This window comes from Egretta garzetta, unplaced genomic scaffold (assembly GCF_000687185.1).
Source record: "Egretta garzetta isolate BGI_Z169 unplaced genomic scaffold, ASM68718v1 scaffold88, whole genome shotgun sequence".
In the NCBI taxonomy this organism is placed as follows: Eukaryota; Metazoa; Chordata; class Aves; order Pelecaniformes; family Ardeidae; genus Egretta; species Egretta garzetta.
In genome coordinates this window covers 1,544,021-1,568,029 of record NW_009260408.1, presented here as the reverse complement: position 1 = coordinate 1,568,029, position 24,009 = coordinate 1,544,021, and the positions used below count along the sequence as shown (strand labels likewise).

General features: G+C 37.4%; 1 protein-coding gene across 1 annotated transcript in view; it reads left to right on the top strand.

Annotated features, from left to right (window-relative positions):
- The window catches only part of CTNNAL1 (catenin alpha like 1), a 57,463-nt gene that overhangs the window by 31,329 nt on the left and 2,125 nt on the right, over nucleotides 1–24,009 (top strand). Inside the window, exons 5-17 of the mRNA XM_009643509.1 lie at nucleotides 590–679; nucleotides 981–1,151; nucleotides 2,204–2,404; nucleotides 5,259–5,345; nucleotides 8,872–9,030; nucleotides 10,632–10,724; nucleotides 11,026–11,176; nucleotides 17,211–17,248; nucleotides 21,340–21,390; nucleotides 21,491–21,645; nucleotides 22,392–22,440; nucleotides 23,249–23,305; nucleotides 23,438–23,557. Of these exons, the coding sequence (XP_009641804.1) occupies nucleotides 590–679; nucleotides 981–1,151; nucleotides 2,204–2,404; nucleotides 5,259–5,345; nucleotides 8,872–9,030; nucleotides 10,632–10,724; nucleotides 11,026–11,176; nucleotides 17,211–17,248; nucleotides 21,340–21,390; nucleotides 21,491–21,645; nucleotides 22,392–22,440; nucleotides 23,249–23,305; nucleotides 23,438–23,557 (1,422 nt within the window). The remainder of the gene's footprint in view (nucleotides 1–589; nucleotides 680–980; nucleotides 1,152–2,203; nucleotides 2,405–5,258; nucleotides 5,346–8,871; nucleotides 9,031–10,631; nucleotides 10,725–11,025; nucleotides 11,177–17,210; nucleotides 17,249–21,339; nucleotides 21,391–21,490; nucleotides 21,646–22,391; nucleotides 22,441–23,248; nucleotides 23,306–23,437; nucleotides 23,558–24,009) is intronic.

Here is a 24,009-nt window from a genome sequence, read left to right as displayed (position 1 = left end):
TTCCCTCCCTCCCACCCCCACCCCAATTTGCACTCAAATTCTTCCCTTTTGATGCACTTTTCTGGGGATATAGTTTGGGTTTGCAGGTATATCCCTCTCCTTAGAGAGTTCTTGAAAAGTTTCTGTGCTTAATGCCTTCCTGCAGAGGAATTGCTTTTTTAGCCATTTAAAACTTTCTTTATTACTGGTACATAGTAAATATAATATTCAAGTAGACAAAAGATTTATTTTACAATGCCTTCACTGCAGTACAATGAAAAGCTGGTGTTACCTGTCTCTGCCTTACCCTCCCCCTATTTCAGAAAATAGCAAAATTAGTGACAGTTTACATAACATGCTCCATATCTCTGAGATCTTCCTTCTTTGAAATCTGAATTGAACAGAGCCAAGAATAAATGCATAAATTAAAATCTGTCTGAAAAGCAAGTTCTAGATCATGAGTTAGGCTGAAAATAGCAGTTGTCACACATAAAGAAGCTTTCTCACAACCCATCCATCTGCAGGAGAGTTCCCTTTTTCCAGTCTCAGAGGCAGTTACCATTTTTGATACTGTGTAATATTCAGGTCATTTTTTTCTTTTGGTGTTTAGGATCTGAAGGATGAGAAGAAAAAGGCTAGAATGGCAGCATCTAGGGCTGTTCTTGAGAAGTGCACCATGATGCTCCTAACTGCTTCAAAGGTGAGCGAGACACTCACTTAGATAAATCACGGAGTATGGCACCTGGCATGATAGCTGACTCTTCTTTCTCAGCCCCACTTCAAACTTTGTTCTAAAGAAGGGTGTAAGAGTAAAGAATGAGTAGAGGAAAATATTTATATTCTGAGTAATGGTATGAATTCTACTGAACACAATAGGAGTTTAGCAGAAAGCATTTATCATATTCTAACACATTCTTTAGACTTGCCTTAACGTGAAGCATTCATTTCGCTATACTGCATGCGTACTCCTTCATAATACTTATTTTGCTTTCTTTAAAAAGACTTGTCTGAGGCATCCAGACTGTGAATCTGCTCGTATAAACAAAGATGGAGTTTTTCATCGGATGAGATTAGCTTTGGAACAGGTAATAGAAATTGTAACTGACTCTAGACCAAATGGAGAAAATGAAATGGCCCCCATCAGCATATATTCTGGCATCAAAGAATTCAAGGTAAGAGTAGAAGTAGTATTGTTTTGTACAGCCTAATAAATTACCCCAAATTTGAATTTTGAAATTAGAATTTTGAAAAAAAAAAAAAAATTAAATTCCAAATGGTGGAGCTGCATCTTTTCATCAGTGTTAACTTTAATTAAACTGTCCCAAAACATTAGAGAATGTGACAAGAGAGGATTATGATTTCATTGTCACTGGCAAAATACACCTTCTGATACTTGCCATCTTCTCCTGAATCAGAATGTATTCAGAACTCCAATGTTTTGTTGAGGTGATGCATTGATATTGGATAAACTTAAGTATCAGGATACCAATCAGAACTTCATTAAAATAGGTGTTGTTGAAGAATTCTTGCTTTGTAATTGGTAGTATTTTTAAAACTGCACACAAAAATATTCCTCAAAACATTTAAAAGAGCGAACTGTAATTCAAAGGAAATGTTATGAATTGAAATTGCATCTTGTAGCTCAGTTGATTTTTTTTCTCATAAAGGCTTTTCTAAATTTCATACTCAGTTAAGAACAATTAATTAACAACCATGTCTTATTTCTTTGGAGTCTGTCACTTTGGTTTTTTTTATTATTATTTTTTTTTATTCCTTCTCTTTAGAACTTGGTTGAAATTTTTGTCAAGTGCATCAAAGTATTCAGTTTGCTTACATGTAGATTTTTAGAAAAATACTCAGATGATGCGGATGTGGAAAGATCAAACAAATTCCCAATACACAATTAATTCCTGAAACTTACTGAACTTAAAAACTTTTTATTGCCAGCAGTAGAACAGTAATGTATTTGCTGTTACTCCTGATAAGTGGCCAGTAATTTGCTGATGGTATTAGTAAATTAAAAAAAAAAAAACCAAAACCCCAAACCTTAAACTGGAGGTCTGGATACAAGCAAATTGTTGGATTACTTTGAAAACAAGTGAATAATAAAAAAAAAGCACTGAGGATAAAAACAAAATGTAAAATGATGAATCTGCTTTCTGCATTTGCATCCCAACTGTATATCCACATGAATTCTCAAGTAACTGATACACTTCTTTTTCAGAATAAGGTGGAGGGGCTTCGTGAGAATCTTTACTTTCTCTCAAAAGAGAACCTTTCGACAATGCTTGAAGTTATCCTGGAACATACGGAGGACTTCACAGACTCTGCCTATACCAGTCATGAGCACAGAGAACACATTTTGGAGCTGTCTAAACAGGCTAAAATGGAACTAGAGCAGCTGGTTTCAGTGTGGATGCAAGCTGTAAGAGCTTTTTAGCAAAGTAAATCTTTTCACCTCTACTTTGGAAAGGAATTTTTAATGCAGTGTTTCTTCTGGTCTAGGAAGAGAGAACTGTGTGTATTCCTCACAGTGAGAGCTGATCAAGGAAGCCAGAGTCTATTCTGTGCTTCCACAGCTTCAATATGTTCTGTTCCCCGCCCCCCTGCCTTAGTGGTATTGCTTCATTGATTCTTTGATGGCTAAATTAGGCTACTAGTGGTGGTAGACTAATTTTAATGAAGCTGTAAGTGGAAACAAGAAGGCAAATGGAAGTATCATTGCACAATCTTAAACAGTTAGGTCTTTTGCTTGAGTCATTCAGAGACTTCAATTTGTCTTGATCCCATGGCAGTGATCACCGTTTCTTGTTTTCAACGGAGTATTGAAAACGCTTAAATGAAAAGGGAAACATTCTAAAGAAATTACTCTCTTTTTAATCTTGGAGAGAGAGGAAGGAGATGCTAAGCCTTACAGGAATTTTGGTTTGTTCTTCTTACAAGATTTAAATGATGGTAATTTTCCTTTTTAGAGAAGAAGTACATTAAGCCTCCTTCTGTCATTTGGCTTATCTTGTTCCTTTAAGATGATAGAAGATACTTTCATGACAAGGAGGAAAAGCAGAGATGGAAAATGCAGTTTCTGTTTCTGATGCTGACTTGCTTTCAGTCTTTTTCCTGAGGAAACATATAAAGCACAAAATCTTACCAACACTCAGAAACATGGCAGATGTGTACTAGTATAGGATACTTACTTAACTAGGTGTATTGCTTACAAGTAAGCATTTTTGTTCCTTTTCTCCTTTGAATCAGATGCTGCAGTCAGGTGTTCCTAATGCAGTAGTGCAGTTTGAAGAGCATATAAATCTTATTGATAATACGGACTGTTGCTATTACAAAGATGACACACATAGAATATTAGTTGCATAGGAGCCCAGAACTATAAGAAACTAAAACTGTTCAGATTGGCGTTGGTGGTTAGCCCTGGTAGGCAGCTGTGTAAGCACTGCTCAGCAATAGTTAACACATCCCTGTGTTATCAACACTGTTTTTATCACAGATCCAAACCAGTACCATGCAGATACTATGAAGAAAATTAATTCTGTCCCAGCCAAAACCAGTACACTTGGGTATTTCTAAGCTCTGTTACTGGTGGAAAATGCTCACCTCTAAATAATTCACATGCCACATTTCACATGATAGGAATGCACAAGGCTATGCATATATATGATCCGTGAAAATACTTGGGCATGCACATGTGTGCTTATGCATTAAGTATTTTCATTAATAAATAAGCCAGCCTAGCTGCAGCTGAAGATGCAGTAAGCAGATAAAATAGTGTCAGCTCACTGAGGTGGCTTTTTAGTTTCAGCTCAGCAGCTCCATCAGAGGGTGACTATTTTCTGAGGGACTTAATCTAATTCAAGTGGGATTGTTGATTTAAAAAAAATATATTATTGTGCCTTGGGGATACATGAACTGGGGGATATGTAGAGCTCTTAGAGTGCTCAATTATTTCCCTTTCTACTCACTATATTTCCTTTTAGCAAGCAGAGTAACTGTGAGTCTTCAGTAAAGAGTGTATTTTAAAACAGAAGTGCCTTGTAACCTAGGCCAAGTCTAAATTAGGCTGACATCACTGATCTGCTCTCTTTTATATTATTGTATGTTAATGAAAACTAGCTGGAGCACAACAGATAATCTAATGCTGTTGATTGAATTTTAATCTTTACTGTCTATGTTCAAGCTCATAAGATTGCAAGCTACTGTCCTTTTTTACGTTTTTCTGTAACCTTATTTTGGCTAGACAATTGCTTCACTTGTATTTAAAAAAAAATAAATCTGCACATAGAAGGAGCAAAAATGTGCACATTAAGTAAAAGAAATAAAAAGGACACTAGTGAGTGTAAAACATTATGCTGATTGTGTTAAAAGTGATTTTGTGATGTTAGACTTCTACACAAATTACTTAAAGCATTACATTTGAGGGACAGGTAGCTTTGAGTATTAGAACAGGTAAGAATACTTAAGGAAATTATCATATTGGCTTGGGTGGGGTTTTTTTCCTTTAAATAAAATGGAGGGTGTGCGTGTCTATGCCTACACACATTTTGTGTGTGTATGTTTATGTTAATTTAGACTCTGAGGTGCTATTTTTTTGCAGCTATGGTCATGGTAACAGCCCCAGCTAGGATAATTGTTTCCAATATATTTCAGAGGAGAATGCAAAATCACTGCTACTTAACTTTTTTCCCAGTGTATGTCTCTTCACATCTGGGTTGTTCCGTAGATAGGTCCTATTTGCAGAAGTGAGAGCTCTGTCTTGAACCTACCTCAACAAAATGTTGTTAGCTACAGTATGCATTTAAATTAGACCATGATCTAACCTCTTACAAGGATGCTTTAAGTAACCTTTTTGTAATTCAGTATAGAACATTTGATTTAACATTTTAGGTACCACTTTATTTTAAAAGGGTGCTTAGATTTAAGAAAAAAAAACACCTTAAACTGTTGCTCTGCTTTTAGACAGAAGATTTTTAGAAGTTGTAAAGCTTAAGGAAACCATTTTCCTGGAAAAAAAGCTCAGTGAGGTTTAGAAATAAATTCCTGTTGAACAGAAACAGTCAATTAGCTTACATCACTATTATTTTTAGATTTGATTTGGTGATAAATGTTTCTATAAAAGAATTTTTCAAGTAGAATATACACAGGATGCGCAAACGAAAATGTTAAATCTAGAAGGAAAAGGCTGTCTTCTAAAGCAACTTGAAGCAATGACGCATGATGTGAAGGTGGGATTTTCTCGGGTCTTTGTATAATGTTTTGTCGGTTGCTTGTAGCAAAACCAGAAGACAAAGGATCTCATGGAAGACTTGGAAGTAGCCATTTTAAAAACATGCCAGTGCATGAATGAACTTAAAAGAGAGGTAAGTCTAATTTAAGCAAGCATAAACTGAATAAAAGTTTGAGTTTCTTACTTTCTGTATGTGAAGTTGTAAAATAGGATCCTGTACCCAAAAAGGCTAGTATTTATTTATTTATAGACAAGAGTAGCTAAACTGGAATTACATCAGGGAGCTAGTATGCAGTCATCTTCTGTGTCCTTACTTAGAACTGATTAGAAATCTGTTGGGTACATAGGCTCTTCGCTAACTCTGACAATACTAAAAAAACCACCAGTGTTTGAAAATAAGTACCATGTATATATCATTACTTTAAATGTCTAAACTTTCCTTGGGGATGTATGCATCACTGTTTTAAATACTTTTTCTTGTAGTGTGTGCTTAAATGAATGTTACATTGCTGTTTGTTTGTACTTAACCTGTTCTATTGATTTCTATAGCAGAAATGTGTTATGACAGTGCCTTATATTCAGGTATTTTTCTAGACAGTTGACAGCTGTGTATGTGCCTGCATTCTTTTCCTAAATGCAAACATGCTGGGTATCAATTTACATACAGGTACAAGATAGCTGCCTCATTTGGTACCTGGCATGGGCTGCACTTGCTGATCAGGGTCCTTCTCCCCCCTATTAACAGATAGTATGGCTATCTTGTCCATTCCACAGATTTAAGTCAAATACAGAATTACTGGGTTCTGGCAGCTTCTCTGAAATATTTGCAAAGCATTCAGATATCTTTTCAACTGCTTCATGTTATCATTCCTTGAAACAGATGGAGAAATGAAGACTAAGGGCAGAGAGGGTTTCAATACTAAGCTACCAAGCAGTGCAAAGATGTTAGAGAAGTATGGTGAACTTGCTTAAACTGAGCTCTTGGCTGCAGAGACTGGAAAGCCTCGACTGCTCAAAAAAAAATCATGCTGCATATTTTCTAATAGAGGCAAAATGAGAAATTTTGTCTTCCGGATTATAATTTCTGCAGCTGTCCTGAAGATTTGAACAGTGCTTTGAATCTATTTCAGTTGCAGTTAAGTGCTTTGCGCTTCTGCTGTCAGGCAGTGTGTTGGGCTCCCAGAAAATTTGTGCAGATTGAGTAATAGTTTTTAATTTGGTCACTGTTATGTAGGAAGTCAGTAGCAGAGCTTTTCCAGAGTGACATTCAGAAGTAAGAAAGAGCTGTAAGGTTGTCCTTGTTGAGTAACATCGCTCCTGTGAGCTGAATGAGGAGGAAGGGCTCCCAGTCAGAATAGTATGTGACTGCGTAATTGCGTAGATCATAAAGCCAAAGGTGGCTTGGAATATAGTATGTGGAATAAATCATTAACCTTGCCTTTTCTTGCAGCTCTGTAAATGCAAACCTTACCATATTGTCCTGGCCACAGGTTTCTATTTATGAAAATGTCATGCACAAAGAGTACACATTTACCACACATTAGTTAAAGAATTGTGTCAGGTGACAATAACAGAAAATTACCTTCTGTAAACTAGCTAACAGAGGTGGCATAAAATACAAAATAGTGGGTTACTTGTGCCCTGTGTTGTAGCTCCATATTAAAAGCAATGCTGGCGAAAACGTAGCACGCTGGTTTAGAAATTGAGGACCAAACTGAGTAGGTGTGGATTTCCAAACTAACAAATTCTAAGTTCTGTATGACTTGCTTTGGTGACCTGTAGAATATGAAAACTTGCTTAGTAAGAGCTTTTTTAAAATGCACACAATTCATGATACTCGTAGAAGTAAATTTAGAATATTTTCTAGTATTCTAATATTCTCTACATTCTAATATTTTAGTCATTTTCCTTGTTCTCTGTGTAGTGATTGGATTGATCCCAGAGTAGCCATGCTTCTGCACATGGCTGAGGAGGAGGACTGTCCTGTCAGTCTGACTTCAGGTGCTGCAGTGTATCGGTCAGCAACCAGCATCTCTGTTGGTGAAATTTAAGTATTGTGACTCTAATTAAAATGTTTTTGGGAGCCTGGGTGGCTGAGAACACAAGACAGCCTTGTTAAAAGTTGTTCTTTCCCATCTCTGTCACTTTATTGAAAGAAACGAAAGATATTTTCCTTCCCTGAGATGATTTTCCTGCTAATGATCAGAGACAGCATTAAGTAGAAATAAATTTATTTTTTAGGTCAGGATGAAAAGAATCTCTAATGAGAAGGTAATCTCCATGTAGCCTATATATAAATGAGAATTGCCAGTTCCTACTCTAACATTACAAGCCTTGCAGATATCCGTTCTTCAGAGCTGACTTCATTTCTGAGATTAGTGGTTTGTGCTAATTTTTAATGACATGCAAGCAACGCTATAAGAATAGTTTATAACAGGTTGTCATCGTTGGGTTTTTTTTCTCTCAAAAAAATAGTCAAAGCAGGTTTTGAGGTGACAGTTCAGGTTTCTTGCATGAAATTAGAAAAAAAACCCAAACCCAAAACCCCCCTTAATTCTGGATGGCGCAGGAAGTACTGCCAGGGGAAGGGGGTAAAAATAAGTAGAGTCCAGCGGAATAAAAAACCCAACTTACTATTCTAGTAAACATCCTCTTCTCTACAGAATCAAGGCCCACCAGTGTCACGATTTCAAGCTCGTTGCATTCCTAAGGATTTGAAAAATAACTTTCTCCTTGAACAGCCAAGTTTATGTGTTCAGTGCAGTCCAGCAAAGTGTATGTAAGACTCATAGTAGTCTTATGAGCATAAGAATGCTCTGCTATTTCTAAAAAGGTTACTATTTTGTTTTCACCTATTTTTTTAAAATGGGGCTGATTACAGGTCATAGGTAAATCTACTATGATCAGTCACTAGGACTAGCGGCAGCTGTCACTAATAACTCCTTCACAGTGCAATTTCAGCAGACCCATAGGTCTGAAAGTGTGTCTGGATTTAGGGATGTGATTCAAGGGGAAGCTTCTCCTTGCTTGTTGGGAGTGTAGGGAGAGTGTTTGAGACTTCTCCAAGACCTGTCTCTTGCAGAAAAGGTGCTTTTTACTTTTCTAAGGCTGTGTCACAAGCTGATTATATTCAAGCTTTTCTTAGCATCACTGAGAATTCAATTTATTCATAGGAACTTAATTTCTAATGTATTATAAACTCAGGTGCTCTGTGGCTTCAGTCTGATTCACAGTATAATGTGTGTTCTTCATGAGAAGTAGAGTGGCCATTGTGCCATGCTTAATGCTGAACTTGGTGCCCTGCACATTCATGCACCTGTTTGTTTTTTTCCCAGCTGTAACATTATCAGAAGGCAGCAGTGTGACAACTTCATGTCCTTGTTTTACCCAGTTGCTCTTTAGTTTCTGTCCCTATTCAGTTGTGGGGCTTTTTTTTTCTTTTTTCTCCTTTGGAGTGCAGTGGATTTGGTCTTTGTACTTTGAATAGTAATTGAAGAATTAAAACCCCAGATAATATGCAGGCTATATATGAGCTTTCATGGCAGTACATTTTTTGCTTCTTGGAAAAATCAATGTGTCTTTTAAGTCTGAGTTGGTTCTGGATGATTTTTTTTTTCTTCCAAGGTTTATCTCTTCTTCTTCTTTTCATGCTATTCAAGGTCCACAGTGCAGCAACATCTTTGGCAGCAGATCTGCTAAAATACCATACAGATCACATGGTTCTCAAAGCATTAAAAATCACAGGAGTAGAAGGAAATCTTGAAGCTGTAGCAGAATATACTTGCAAGCTATCAGAGCAGAAAGAACAACTTGTTGAGGTGAGTCCCTGGCTCCTTTCATTTTGTAAGGCACTTAGAAAATGAGTGGCTGGATTTGTCGTAATCCGTTCTTTAGGAAGACTTTGGTCTGTGTTTTTATAATATTTATTTGATTTTATTTTCCTAGTATATTGTTGAATTTTGTATCGTTGTTGGTAGGATCTGAACCAGCAGTGTTACTGTGGCATACACAGTTACTGTAGAAGAGATGTTTAGTCATACCCAGTTCTTCTCCTGGATCTGGACTCAATCTGTATGTATATACATGTTTCTAGATCCAAGCAGAGATGATAGCCTTTTACTTTCAAGCAGTAGGCATCCAGTAACAGCTGACTTCAAAGACACATTTTAAGAGTACTGGGAATGTAAGGTTAAGTTTCTTAATGCAGTGAACTTGACTGTTTTAAAGATCTTGTGTCATTTTTGTCAGTCAAGAGGGCCCCTGAAAATCTTTTCTCCTCCATGGAAAGCAGTGTATTTCATGTACTAATACATTTATGGTTTTGTATGGTAGTATTCACACATGAACATACAGCATTTCCAAGACTACTGAGAAATCATGGCTCTTAGGAGATCATGGCTCTTAAGAGTGCCTGTGGAGAGGATGCATGCCACGTACACCTTGATGTGCTCTCGTCGGGCAGATGAGCAGAAGTAACTGTACCAGTAGGAGATGTACAGAGTTCTTTGATCTGGAACATGGTGGTGCCAGCAGCTATACTTGCATGGCATCTAATACTCACTAATTTCCAAAAAATTCTGATATCATATGGGGCTTGAGGACTCATCCCAGAAGTATGAATATGGAGAAGAAACACCCTTGAACTTCTGGGACTGGCAAATCAATGATGTGGATTTTTAATTTTGGCTTTAATGTCCCCTTTTTCTGTGACTAATTAGTGTTCCAGTGAGATACTTCTGTTTTTCAGGCATAGCCCTGAGGTTAAATAGTGCTTGTGTGTGAGGGCTTACAGCATTTCTGATGATGGACAGTGCAGTTAGTTTCATATGTGCTGCCTCTGTCTTATCAATTCTCCTTTTGATCTGAAAACATTGATGTTTCTTCTCAGCCCAAAGTTCACTCTTAATCTTATTAAAAAAAAAAAAAGACTACATTTTGCTTACTATGAAAGGAAACAGTGTTTCTTCCCCAAAATTAATTTGACACTGATTTAATCAGAGATAATTCAGTCCCCTGGCTGATGAAAGCCTAAATTTTCCACATGGTTGCTAATTGCTGAGTAAGCCTATTTTGGTGAAGTCATTTATGCTACAATTTTTCCAGGTTCCTTAGGTGTCTGATTACTTTCAGGGTTATTCAGTCATAAATATGTGAAATTGTTGTTGTTTTATTTTTATTTATTTTATTAATACTTACCTTTCTCTTGGCTACATCCTACTTGGAATGTCTAGAAAAATCACCCTGTTTTTACTGTAAATGCTCCCTGAGAAACACCCAACCTTGCAGTACCCAATAAGTTTCTGAAAGGGCTATCAATAACTTTGTACATGTGTGTTTGTGCATATGCACCTTTTCTCACTACTAATGAAAGCATATTTTTTACCGTTCTTTTCTCTTTAAATTTATAAAAAATATTTAGATGTGTCGCTTATTGAGGCATGTTTCTGGAACTGAGCCCCTTGAGATTACTTGCATACATGCAGAAGATACTTTTCAGGTCACTGGCCCACAGGTATGCTTTATCTTTTATCTGGCCACTTCTACTGGACACAAACAAATAAAAACTACTTATATGACTTCTTTGGAGACTACTGTTGAACTGTTCAAAGCATTTCTAAGAAAAAGTTATACTTCAGTTTTGGGCAGTTGCTAAAAGAATACACACATCAAGCCTGCAAATGTCAGATGAATACACTACAAAGACATAATAGTAGCAGTTTAATTTTGTGTTTTGCCTGTGAAGGCATTTGTGAATTAATGAGCAACACTATGTGCTAGGACTTCCAATAGCAAATATTTTGTTCTCTGTCCAGATAATTTCTGCTGCAGAAACGCTGGCATTACATCCATCTAGCAAGATTGCAAAAGAAAATCTTGAGGTGTTCTGTGAGGCCTGGGAGTCTCAACTGAGCGACATGTCTATGTTGTTAAGAGAAATCAATGATGTGTTTGAAGGAAGAAGAGGTAAGAATGCTATGTAGAAATAGAAAAATGTAGTTTTCAAAACATGTAGTCTAAGAATTTTAAGGGTGATTTAGGAAATACTATCTTCTTAAGAGAAGAGCGCAATAAACAGTCCCACATCCCATATGGCAATGTGGAATCTAGGTGGCAATACACAAATATTTTGGTTTTGTATAGATGTCAAATTAGGGTGCTTATTGGATTTTTTTTCTGAAAAAAAACAGCCAAAAATGTAGAGACCTAATTTGTGTAAAATCAGATGTGTTTAACTTTCTGCACTGTGATTAGTTCCAGCAAAATCAAATGGAACTGTTTAGAGGACACAAAAGTATTCAGCACAGCTCTTTATCAGTGGTGTCCAAATATTAGGGGTGTAGGGCTTTCATCCCACCTTTTTGTTTGTCTAGGACGTATTGGTTCATGACAATCAATATATAACTTGAATTGTGTGACATGTCTAATTAATTTCCTATATTTCTGGAAAAAATATATCTACATATATATATATATATTCTGTACTGCCAGCTTGCCTTGTATTCATTTCATAATGTAGTGAATGTAGTTATTTGATTTTTAAACCGCTGTCCTTTCTCCTGGATGGAATCTCTGATGACTCTGCACAATCTTGGGATATTTTCTCTGGTTGGTAAGTTTATTGGTATTTGTACAACATGTAGAAGAAAACTTTGGAATCCTAAGAAAAAAATTCTATGTTTACTTTCAGCATAGGGTAATTTACCTTAAAAATAGAAGCAATTTTGTTTTTCATTTTTATGTAGCTGAACTTTTTTTTAAGATCATGTTTTTAGTGTAGCCTGTCATACTACTTGCAGCTACATGTTTGTTTCAGTCTTTAAGGTATAATTGCATACAGATAGAATGTAATTTATAATAATATTGAATGTCTTGTATTTTTAAGAAAATCACTCAGGTTTAAAAGCTTAGATTTAGTTAAAAACAGGGACTTCATTTTTTTTTGTATCTAAGATACAGAAAAAGTAAATCCTTATTCAGGTTAGATGACACTTTATCAATGATACAGTACTTCATCTTGCTATTAATGTGAGACCGTTTTTCATTTTAGACTTTTATTTTGTCAGTTTAACTTTCTGTACTTGATCAGGTTTTTGTGTAAGCAGTTCTTTTCTGCCAGTGTTGTTGTGAGGACAGTAAACAACTGACTACAGGGCAGTAATACCTTTAATTTGTTGCTACTGCTAGATGAGCATGTGTCTGAGCCTGAAGACTTGGAAAACATATATTGAAATTCTGTGTGGGTTTACAATAATTGCGTGTAGCACAGGTTATTGGGAATTTGAGGCATTTGAGAAATACATGATTGTTTTCCTACTTGTTCTTCCACCTTGGTCTGGAATGGCATATCAAGATGTGTAGCAATCAGAGATCCTATTTATGGGCCTTTTAACTTTCAGTGGGCTTTTTGTTTGTTTTGGGAGCCAAGGACATAGTGACTGTCTTTAAACATAGCATTAAATTTTATATAATGCAACTTAAAATGTGATATTACTCTAATATTAATGTGTTACAATACATTTGGAATTCACAGGGCTGATCATGCAGTATCTGATTTTTTTTTTCACATTCATAGAATGCGCTAGCAGAGTTGAATGATAACTTTTTTATATGTTTATATATATATATTTGTGTTTATATATATTACTGTTATTTTAAAATAATAGGATAAGAATCATTCAGCCATAGCAAAGCATATACTTGGCTCTCCAAACAAATAGTTCTTGAAGTGTTGCGGCAAATTCCCAGCCTCTCCTGCGGCTGTTGACAGCAGATAACAGATGTTTTCCACAAGTGGTACTTCCCAATTTCTTTAAAGCGTCATTTCACAAGAAGAGAGAAGAGAATGAGTGGGTGTTGCTGAGCATGTTGATGGCTATAGCGTGGGTGGGCCTGGGTTCAGTGACAACTGTCTTCTGTTTGGCATAGCCGGATGAGTCTGTTCTCGTTAGCGTCTCTCGTTTGCTCAGTCTTTCTTTCAGCATAAAGTCTTCCGAGACCACCATTGGTAAGACAGTAAGCGTAGCTTGTATTCTTTGTATGGCCTTGGGTGCATTAGATCTTGTATTGCCAAAACAATGCTTAAGAAATCATGTCTCTGTTTTCCTTGTCTCATGGCCCGGACTAGTGAGGGACTCCTCTCTGAGTCTGGATTGTTTCATATTAACTGTCAGTTATCTCCTTAGAAATAATTTGATCTCCTATAACCACCCATCTTCAACAAACTTTTCCTCTGTATTGTGGGCTAGTCTTTTTTGTTTGCTTGTTTTCTCTTACTGGATTTCAGAGTGACTCTTGTCAAAAAAAAATCCTCCCCCACTTTTTGCTTCCAGAAAATTTCCTTAGGTTACCTTGCCGCTTTCAACAGTTTTTTTTTTCTCCTAGAAAACATGACTGATGACCCAGTAAATAAATTATACTAAAGTATTTGTTTGCTAAGAGATTATGAGTGGCATTCATAAAATCTTTGCCTCCAAACACAATGAAATTTCACAATATTTTATAAGATTTTATTCTTCTTGTAACTCATGATACTTGTCTTAATGTTGAGGTTGGTACAAGTGTCTTTATTTTACCAGACTAAAATGTAACAAGTGCTTTATTCCTAGTAGAATTGTGATTGTGTGTAACAAAAGATAGAATTACAGTAAGAAGGTATATATTTTTTTTTTCGCCTTGGTTTAAAAACTTGTATTTTTGTACTACCAATTTAAATGTTTGGCTTTGTTAAGAGAGTTCAGAGTACAGCTTAAGAGGCAAAAATTGAATGGTGACAAAATGTGCTGGACACATCAAATAAAATAAGCATTTTTCTGATTACACTGGATTCACATTGTTTACACTTGTTTCTTTATTTTTATGAGCAATTGTGTAACTCCTTATCCAGTGCTTCTTTTGTATCAGCAAATTAGGTATTTCTCTTACTGAGGTTCAAAACTCATATGGATAGAGACAGACTTAGCTTGGAAATGGAGCAATATTTTACTCAATTTTAACGTGATTGCACTACATCACACTGAAATTGAAACGGGCTTGTCTTGGAGGAGGGGGCTGCACATGCACCTAGGGGCAGGAGAGGTTGGTAAGCACACCACAGCCCGGTAACCCTCATGTGTCTTTGGAAAACATCCCTGTGCTATGCAGAACTGTACAATGAGGTAGACTTGGCCTTCTTAATCCTAAAATGCTTTTTAATCCAATGATGAGGAGGTCCATTCTGCACAGTGTTGAAGTTTGAAATGTTGTGGGGCTGGGCTGAGGAGAGTGCTGGCCTCCTCTAGGGGGTGGCTCCTGTCAGCTGGGAGATTTGGTTCGGCCCGTGGTGGGATTGGTTTGCTGTCAGAATTCCTAGGTTAGGTTAGATACTTCACTTTGAGGCTCTTGCACTTTGAGATGAATCACCTAACGAAAGTACCTCTCATTGATCCAATCTGTTGAACGTCAGCCAATCTTTTTTTTCTAACTTTATAATTCCAACATGCTGGAGAAGAATGCGAATAATCCTCTGATTGCTCCCCTGTAACTTGGTTAGAAGTGAGAGGATGATTTATGAAGATGACTTTTTTCTGCCCTCCTTTTTTGTTTTGCCTACTTGATTTGAGAGGAGTTAAATGGCCATGAGGATTTGGGAGGGCCTTAGTCGATGAATAGGGGATACAGATCAGAATTTCAGAATTTAAAAATTAGAGTCCTAGAAAGAAGGTTGAAGCGGGGATACAGCCATCCTATTCTTTCAGGTAAGAAGCGAGATCAAAAGCAGGATTTAGAAGTTGAAATAGAGACATTTTGGAGGGAAAAACATGACTGGAACTACTGGAAAGTGGAAAATTTGGAAGACAAAGAGGATGAAATAATAAAAATTCATTGAAATAAGTGAAATGAAATAAAGGAAAAATGTTTTCAAGAAAACACATTAGGAAAAACAAAGGCAGACTTGAATAACTAAAAGGAAGATCATAATATGGTGAAACACCTTTTGCTATTATAGCAAAGATCTGACATACAAACTAAGGAAATTAAATACCTGAAAAAATATGTATGTGTATTCTGTTAATGGAATCTAATAGAAATTCTGTGAATATACTGATGTAACTAAGTATTTTCTGATGAAGTAGGATTATCTCTGGTCTGAGTTGATCTGTGCTTTCTAAAGGTCTGGTATCTGTGTGTCCAATGAGGTGGGGTTTGTGTGTGTGTGTGGTTTTTGGGTTTTTTTGGGTTTTATTAATGTTCCAAGAAATATAGTGAGGTACGTCATCTTTCTGAATATGGTGAGCAGCTAAACCTTGGAAAGCCAAATAAGGGAATTGCTTGAAGAGAAAAACCTCTTTTTTTTAATTTTTTTTATTTTTTTTTTATTTCTGTGTACCACCTCTTTCTGTTTGGTTTCCATAATTCTGAATGCCTACCTTGTGTGTGCAAGTAGTATGTCCTTTCAGTATGTATTTGTATTCCATTTGTTATGTCAACGCTTGCTGGTTTTGAACTTTTTTTTTAACATGCCACAACAGGTTTTTACGTAGCCCCAAGGAGATCTTTTATGCTACAGCATTTTCAACTTACAAGTTAGCTTTTGTTCTTGGTACATCTTACATGCTTTCTTACACGCCCTTTAGTTGATGTTTTGATGCATAGGATGTTGTAAATCACTTCTTGAAATTTGTATCAGTCTTCAGTGAGAAATATTGCTTGGATGCATGTTTGGGCAATTAATATCTGAATAACTCTGCACTCTGAAAAAAATAGCTAGGCAGCTTGTGCCCTGATAGCTCATTTCATCTTTTGCAAAACTGGGTAGGGGACGGAACAGGTGATCTTAGAAGGGAAGAACTACATTTTTCATGCTTATCAAGAGGGTTGAGGGACACTTGTCAACTGACTGAAATTTGTTTTTTAGGAGTCAGTTGCCTAGACACAGAGCTCGTGATCTTTCTGTGGTGTCAGGCGATAAAGAGCATAGTTGCAAAAAATCATGAATGCACAAGAGAACTGTCTTCTGAGGACTCAGGATGGAATTTCTCAGGCAGCTGGTACAAGAGGAGGAAATAGCAGTTGTAGGGGGGTTTGTTTCTTGTCCTTTGCCTGTCGAGATGCATCATCTCTATGCAAACCTGGTACTGATACCCATTGTAGTGGTCCTTCATTTCTTCAAGTAAAATCTATTTTTTACTAGCTCTTAAGTTTGTTACTTAATTTTATTTAGCAGACTTTCTTCTCTTGAATCTATTGTAATAAATGTAAGTCTTCAATTAAGTCTTCTGGTAACTGGAGCTCTAATCCTAGGCTGTTAGCCCAGGCACTGTTTGTCTTGCTGATAAACTCTTCTTATTCACTTTTAGGTAACACCTGAAAGGATATATTTTTTTTTCCATTTGTTTTGCTCAGACTTCGAATATCTGAGGCTCCTGGGGATATAATAAATAATTCAATAAGTGTGTAAATTGCTATAGAACTTTTTTCTTTATAAAATACAGTGCACAGGGGACACACATAGTACAGTACAATGTGAGGGGTTTATTGGCATTACTTAGAAATACCTAGGCAGGTTTTCTCACTAGTGGCATTGCCTGCTCCAAACTTTAGATCATCCAGCCCATACCAGGAAAAGCCTTAGGTGGAACTGCCATTGCATGTTCTGTACTTTGCAACAAAATGGGTGCATGTAGCAATAACTACTCAGTCATTGGAGAGAGTTTCTTTACTTGCTTGTGGATTGTATGCAGGGGACTAGAAATCTTACTGAGGGAAACTGTTCAGAGGAGCTTTCCCAACTCCCAGTTGCTGAGAGCTAAAATCTGAACAGTACAGAGTTCTTGGCTTATCTCTCTCTGGAAGCCTGAGACAGAGAGGGGATCCTCTGCAATATTCAAAGAGGAGGAATTACAGGTAAGTAACTTGCTTTTATAGTACTGAAACTTAAGGAAGGATGAAGTCAGTCATGTGATCCCATTGATTAAAATGTGCATACAAATTTTGGTATAAATGTGTGTGTTCTTCATAGGAGAGAAGCGTGTCTACCTATCACTGCCCAGACCAGGGGTAAGTTGCTTTTCAGATTGTTGTGTTTACTTTATATCTGCTGTTAACTAGGTGACTTCTTTCCATGTTACACCTTGATGAGGACATAGCAATATCTTGATAACATGCATCCTGACTGGATGGCTGACAGTAAAATACCAAACTTTGTTATTCATTTAATAAATTGACAAGCATACTGAAAACTAGGGTAACTAGTTACCTAATATGCTTTAATCACTTTGGTTGTACATGAGTTTTAATTCCTGTTCGTTAATATGACATTTTTTACCATGTACTTGACTGTTGTGCTATATAATAGAAAACGCATTGCAACTATTAAAACGGTAAGAATACACTGCAACATACTGAAAATAAGTCTTAGTAATCTGATTTTTTTTTTTTTAACGTCGTTGCCTGAGTTGACCTGCTCAGAACAAATGATGTGTTTGAACCTGTTGTAGGCTCCTCAAATAATTGGGCTCTTGTTTCCTTCTTTGATCTTAATTTTTTTGAATGCAGAGAAAAAAGGTACACCAAAAATCCAGGTTTAGTTGTGAGGTAATTAATATCCTTAGATGATTATAATTGATATTACATTGTTTATGAGAGCACCTCTGTGTTAGGAAACATCCTAAACCTTGATAGTATCTGTAAACAGTCATTTGATTCGCTTGCTACATACTGAATCTTTTCACGGGTAGGAAAAAGGGGAAGAATGACCTCAGAAGATACTGTAAGCTCTAGCTTGTTTCTTTCTCTCCTTGCTTTCTTTCCTTAACCTGTAGTGTTGAGGAGTTTGGGTGTGAAATGATCCCCTGTCTCCAGGGGTTCCTGCACTTGGGTGATAACAACCCCATGCAATGCTACAGGCTTGGGGAAGAGTGACTGGAAAGCTGCCCAGCAGAAAAGGACCCGAGGGTGTTGGTTGACAGTTGGCTGAATATGAGCTGGCAGTGCACCCAGGTAGCGAAGAAGGCCAAGAGCATCCTGGCTTGTATTGGACGTAGTGTGGCCAGCAGGACCAGGAAAGTGATCGTCGTCCTGTACTCGGCACTGGTGAGGCCACACCTTGAATACTGTGTTCAGTTTTGGGCCCCTCGCTACAGGAAGGACATTGAGTTGCTGGAGAAGGGCGGAAGGGCTGGAGAATGTCCAGAGAAGGGCAACAAAGCTGGTGAGGGGTCTGGAGCACAAGTTTGATGAGGAGCAGCTGAGGGAACTGGGGTTGTTTAGCCTGGAGGAGGCTGAGGCGAGACCTTATCGCCCTCTACAACTGCCTGACAGGAGGGTGTAGTGAGGCGAGTTTTGGTCTCTTCTCCCAGGTAACGGGCAATAGGACAAGAGACAATGGCCTCAAGTTGCACCAAGGCAGATTTAGGTTAGACGTTAGGAAAAATTTCCTCACTGAAAGAGTTGTCAAGCATTGGAACGGGCTGCCCAGGGAAGTGGTTGAGTCCCCATCCCTGGAGGTATTTAAAAGATGGGTAGATGAGGTGCTTAGGGACATGGTTTAGTGGTGGACTTGGCAGTGTTAGGTTTACAGTTGGGCTTGACGATCTTAAAGGTCTTTTCTAACTTAAACTATTCTACGGTTCTATGATTCTATGTCTTCCATTGTAAAATTCTGTGGCTTCAAACACAATATGCTACTTCTGACCCTTAATGAAAAGAGAGAAGGTCATACATTATAAATCCGATCTGCAGATATAAGTAGCATATAATGCTAGGCTGGGTGAGCATGGGTGAATTTCATGGTTACGGAACTAGATATTGAGGTTGGAAAATAGATTGGTTCAGTGGCTTTTGATAGGGTTTTTGCCCCTCGACAGTTTGACTAAGCTATATAGCTTCTGGACTTCAGCCAAAATGTAGGGAAGAGATGTCTGAAGTCCGATTCTCACTTACTGATTTGTACGCCTTTTAAAAATACTTCCAATAAAAACTTTGTTCCCAGGTGTTAAACAGTTCTGCTTTGTTATTGTTTGAAAGGTTGCTGCCTTCTTTTGAATTTTGCAAGATGCATAGATTTGGAGGAGTTCTGATTAATACATCTCTCAATATAATATAGCTTTTTATGTATATATATATATGTAATAAAATAATAATATAAAGGTTTGGAAGTAGACAGGAAATGTAGATTACATCCCTAAGACAACAGAGTTTCTTCACAGAGTTTTTTCTTTGCCTAACTGATGCACTAGCTTTTGGAACTGCCTGTCTTCCCTGTGCCATGACTCTCAGTACTGCCTCTTCTCTCCCTACTGCCATCACAGAGGTCTGCTGTGCCTGCACAGAAGCCACACTGTTCCTGTCGATCTAATTAGATTACGTATTTTGTTACATCTGTTCAATTGTGACTGTGCTATTTGCTGGTAGTGAGTGGCATCCTAGACCATGCCATAGTTGAGGACAGAGCAGTAGTGATGATTCATGTCTGTGCTTAATGCACAGGTACAGTTTTCTCTATAAGGTGTCAAGTCATGTTTTGAAAGCAGAATAACTGCTTATCTGATTTTTACCAGTTCTCCTATTCAAATAGTGTGAGTGAACACTAGAATGGAGAAAACTACCAATCTGACAGACATTCTGAGGTTTCCTTACTTATTTGTGGATAGAAAAACTTACCTGTGCTGGAGTGCTGGTTTTCTTGAATACCGTTCACTGAGCAGCTTAAATATTTGCTATACCTTGTAGCCCAAAGTTTGTGTTTACATACAAACCTGGTTTGGCTTTGTGTTCCTTTCTTCTAAGACTCTGCCTTAAAACCAACGTTTCTTGAATTGCATCTCTAATATGCCATGTGGTCAAACTTAAATGACAATTAGGAGTTGCAGTTCTTACACTTTTTGCTAAATCTTTTGATACGAGGTCAGCATTTCTAATACATAGGCAGAATTACAGTGTCTAATCTGGGTAGACATTCATAAGATTCAGAATACTTTAAAATTTCGGGATAGGAAAAGAGAAGTGCCATGAAAGCTAAACTGAGCAGCAAACAGCAGTAGTAACTTCAATAGTAGTACTTTACTTTCACTCAAACTCTTGAAGTGAGAAATGGAGACTGTACCTGGAGCTTATTTCTGATGCTGTTCACAATGAATAGTGTGCTTTTTTTTTCCCCCGCAGGCATTACTGAGCTTAATTTGCCCAAGTACTCCCACTAATGAATAGCAGCTCTTTTCAGATTCTCAGACAAGGATCTCAGTCCTGCACTCTTATCATCCAACTTCCTCCAGTGGCTCACACCCCTCCAAGTTACGACACCAATTTTGTACTTGCCATTCCTCCGCACTCCAGTGGAGTTTCTGAATGTGGACTGCGGCTCTTCTGTCTGTTACTTTTTGCTGTCTTTGCACAGTGACAGCACCAGCACGTGAAGTTAATGCCAGGAACTGCTGCTCTCTACGTGCAAATTGATTTGAAACAAATAACATATTACCGTATATATGTGTTACACAGTTGGCAAGCTCTGCCTTATCAGATAGTGCACTCACATCACTACCACTAATTGTTTAATCTGAGCCAATATTTGGCTTGCAGCCAGACTGGTATTTCAGATAGTTCATGACTTAAATAAAACAAGGAAACCCATGAAAAGATCAAAGTGTCAGTATTTGCTTCCAGCTACTTCAACAAAGTGACACTGAATAATGAGCTACGTTGTCACAGTAGCATTTACATGGGTTGTACCCTAGATCAGCTTGCTACTAGCTAAATCAACTTCCAAGTCCCTGTTACATCAGTATCATCTTTGATGGAAAAATCAGTGCAGTAGTACTCGATTAAGACTATTTAGTCCTAAGTAAGCATTACTGAGGATTTAGAGGGTAAGGGGAAGGTGCTGCAAGAGGGAGTGAAGTCTGAGAACTGTGGAAGAGGTCTTCCCCTTGAAACTCAGGGGTGTCTGTAGACACAGACCCTGTTTGCGCGTGCCATTTCAGGAGGCCAGCCAGATCAGAACAGGTTCTCAGCTTCTACTGAGAAGTTTGTCTGAACCACTGGAACTCTCCTGCAAAGTCTGCCTCTGAGTATAGAACCACCTCTTATGATTTGTTAGTAAAATGATTACTAATTTCTTTTATTTAAAAATATTATTTTTTTGTTTGAAACAGAAGCATAATGCAAATCTGAAAGCATTAAAGCCAGTCAAACTAGATACTGAGGTAAGATGCCATCATTTCAGTAAAAAAACTTGTAAAATGTTTTTTTATCTTGTCTGAAGAATATATTTTCAAGTGCCATAAATATGGTTACCGTTTACAGGAACAAGCAAAAATTGCAAAACTTGGATTAGAATTGCATCTCCTCACATCTGATGTGGATTCTGAGACTGAGAGATGGGAGGACCAGGAGAATGAGATCGTGCAACATGGACAAGGCATGTCAAGTATGGCCTACTCCATGTATTTATTTACCAGGTAATTACACTGTGTGCAGCATGTTTTCATGGGAAGAAGAGCATTAGCAGTGTTTATAAGAAATAAGACAATTTCATTTTCAGAGTGTAATAATTAGGACACATTCAGAAAGAAGCTTTAGTTTCTATCCTTAAGTTTTAGAAATTCTTAATTTCTAAGCTGTTTAATAATAAAATTGGGGGGGGGGTTAAGTGCTAAACATCTGTTTTGTTGCAGAACAGCTATTTAAATATCTCTTGGGCACAGAAAACATTTTAAGAAGCACGTTCATAAATACTTTCCAAAAAAAGTGAATTAAAGCACAGATATATAACTGTAGATTATAATCACTGATCTTCGCTCTACTGAAAGGTGTTCTTCTGAAACTTGCCCATGCAATGTCAGCTTTCTTTATTTGAAGAATTTAGGATTTTTTTTATAAGAGTTGACACTTTTTCTTACCTACTAGTCCAATAATACTCAGTGTGCCAGAGACATGGATGTCTGTCCTTGTTCACCTGATTTGAACTGAACCACTGCTAATGTCCCAATAGTGCTGTAGCCACTGAGGTGTTTATGAAATATTTTGAAATGCAGTTCCTATAGTAAGTTACTGTTGTGCATGGTATCTTCTAAAAGAGTGGTAATTTACAGTTCAGTGGTGTGAATGGGAGTGAGAGAGAGATACTATGAATTGTGCAAGTAGCAGGCAAAGTAATCTGCAGTCTATACCATGGCATATATTCTGCTTTCATTATTTCCCACAGAGGAGAAGGACTTCTGAAAACTACTCAAGATCTATTTCATCAAGCAGAGGTAATATATTTTTAACAAAATAGGAATTAGGCACTCTGAGTGAAGAACAAATTGAAACTCAACTCTGATTTCTTACACATAAGTACAGTGTACCATGAATTGACTGGCAACTGTAAATTTTAAGCAGCCTAACTCTGGTACATACTTTCTGAAAGCCAACTTTTAGGTGTTGCAGTAGTAGCTTAAGGCAGCGTTCATTAAACAGGCAGATTCCAGTTACAAGTAAGAATAGCAAACTGGCATTATGGCATGAGGGACTTCAGTGCATTAGTAGTATTCATTGCGTCACTTAGCTCAGTCCCTGACAGTGTTAATGGGTACTCTGTCCTCGTCTGAGCAGCAGTATTTTCATGGGAAAGAAAGAAGATGTAAAAATTTGAATAATACAAAAAAAAGGCAAGGGGCCAAATGAAGGAATGCGGCGTGGTATTTCCAAGATACATGCCTGTGTTCAACAGGAGACTGGATACCTTTGTCAGGATAATAAACAAACGCAGCAGGTGTCACCTACCCACAAAACCCTTGTGAGCTCCTACAGTGCAAAAAATAATTGGAAGTCAGGGGTTTTTTATGTAAAGGGAAAGCCTTTAAACTTTGCTTATCTGGGAGAATGGCAATTTGTAGCGTAGCTTGTTACTTCAGAAGTCACTGCAAACTGCTGACTTGTATACATTTATAATTAACAGCTATCACACATATTTCCTACTACCTTTTTACTTTACAGCACACTATTTATTAGAAGAGCAAGGAAAAAGAGCCTCATCTTTCATTGTGGTTCATTTTGTTACACGCTTTCTCCCCCTTTCAGATTTTTGCCACAGAGGGCACAAAGCTTGCTTCGGCTCTTCATGCCTTTTCTGATCAGGTGATGTATGACCTCTAAAACAGCCATTCAGCTTAGTGTGCTGCTTAAAAGCTGGTTGTGCTGTCTCCTCCATTAACTTAATATCCAAGCCTTTAACACAGAGTGGTTTTGTCTTCCTGAAACGCATTTCAGGTACACGATGATGACAAGGCTTTGCTTCTGTTGGAGGCTGAAAAACTGATCTCTATGTGCAAGCAGCTCCAGACAACAGCTAAAGCTTCTGTTCAGGGTAAAAGTGCTACATTTACAAAGGTAAGGTAAAAATGATATATACATTCCTGAAAGTAAGACCTAACTTGTTTTGAAATATAGTGACTTAATAATTTATGCTCCTGTTAAAACATGAAACAGTTCATGACAGCTGAACTTCTTGGATTGACAGAGGACCATAAAAATTAATACGTACAAAATTTTATGCTGTTGTGCAAGCATTTTTCTGCTGTGCAGTATGTCATCGTTGCTGTTTATGTAGAGGAGGAATTTACTTCCACTTGAAGGACTGTTTTGCACCTAGCATGTTTTGAGAAGCCGATGTGCAAAGTTTAGAGGAAGAACCGTAAGAACTTGTTCTCCTTGCTGAAAAATGTTTTGTCCATTGGGACATCCCTCACTGATAACTGTAATCCAAGCCATTTACTGCACTATCTTGTCTCAGGAAGGGATTTTCTTCAGCATGGGTGCTATGGTTTTCTAGCCTTTTAAAA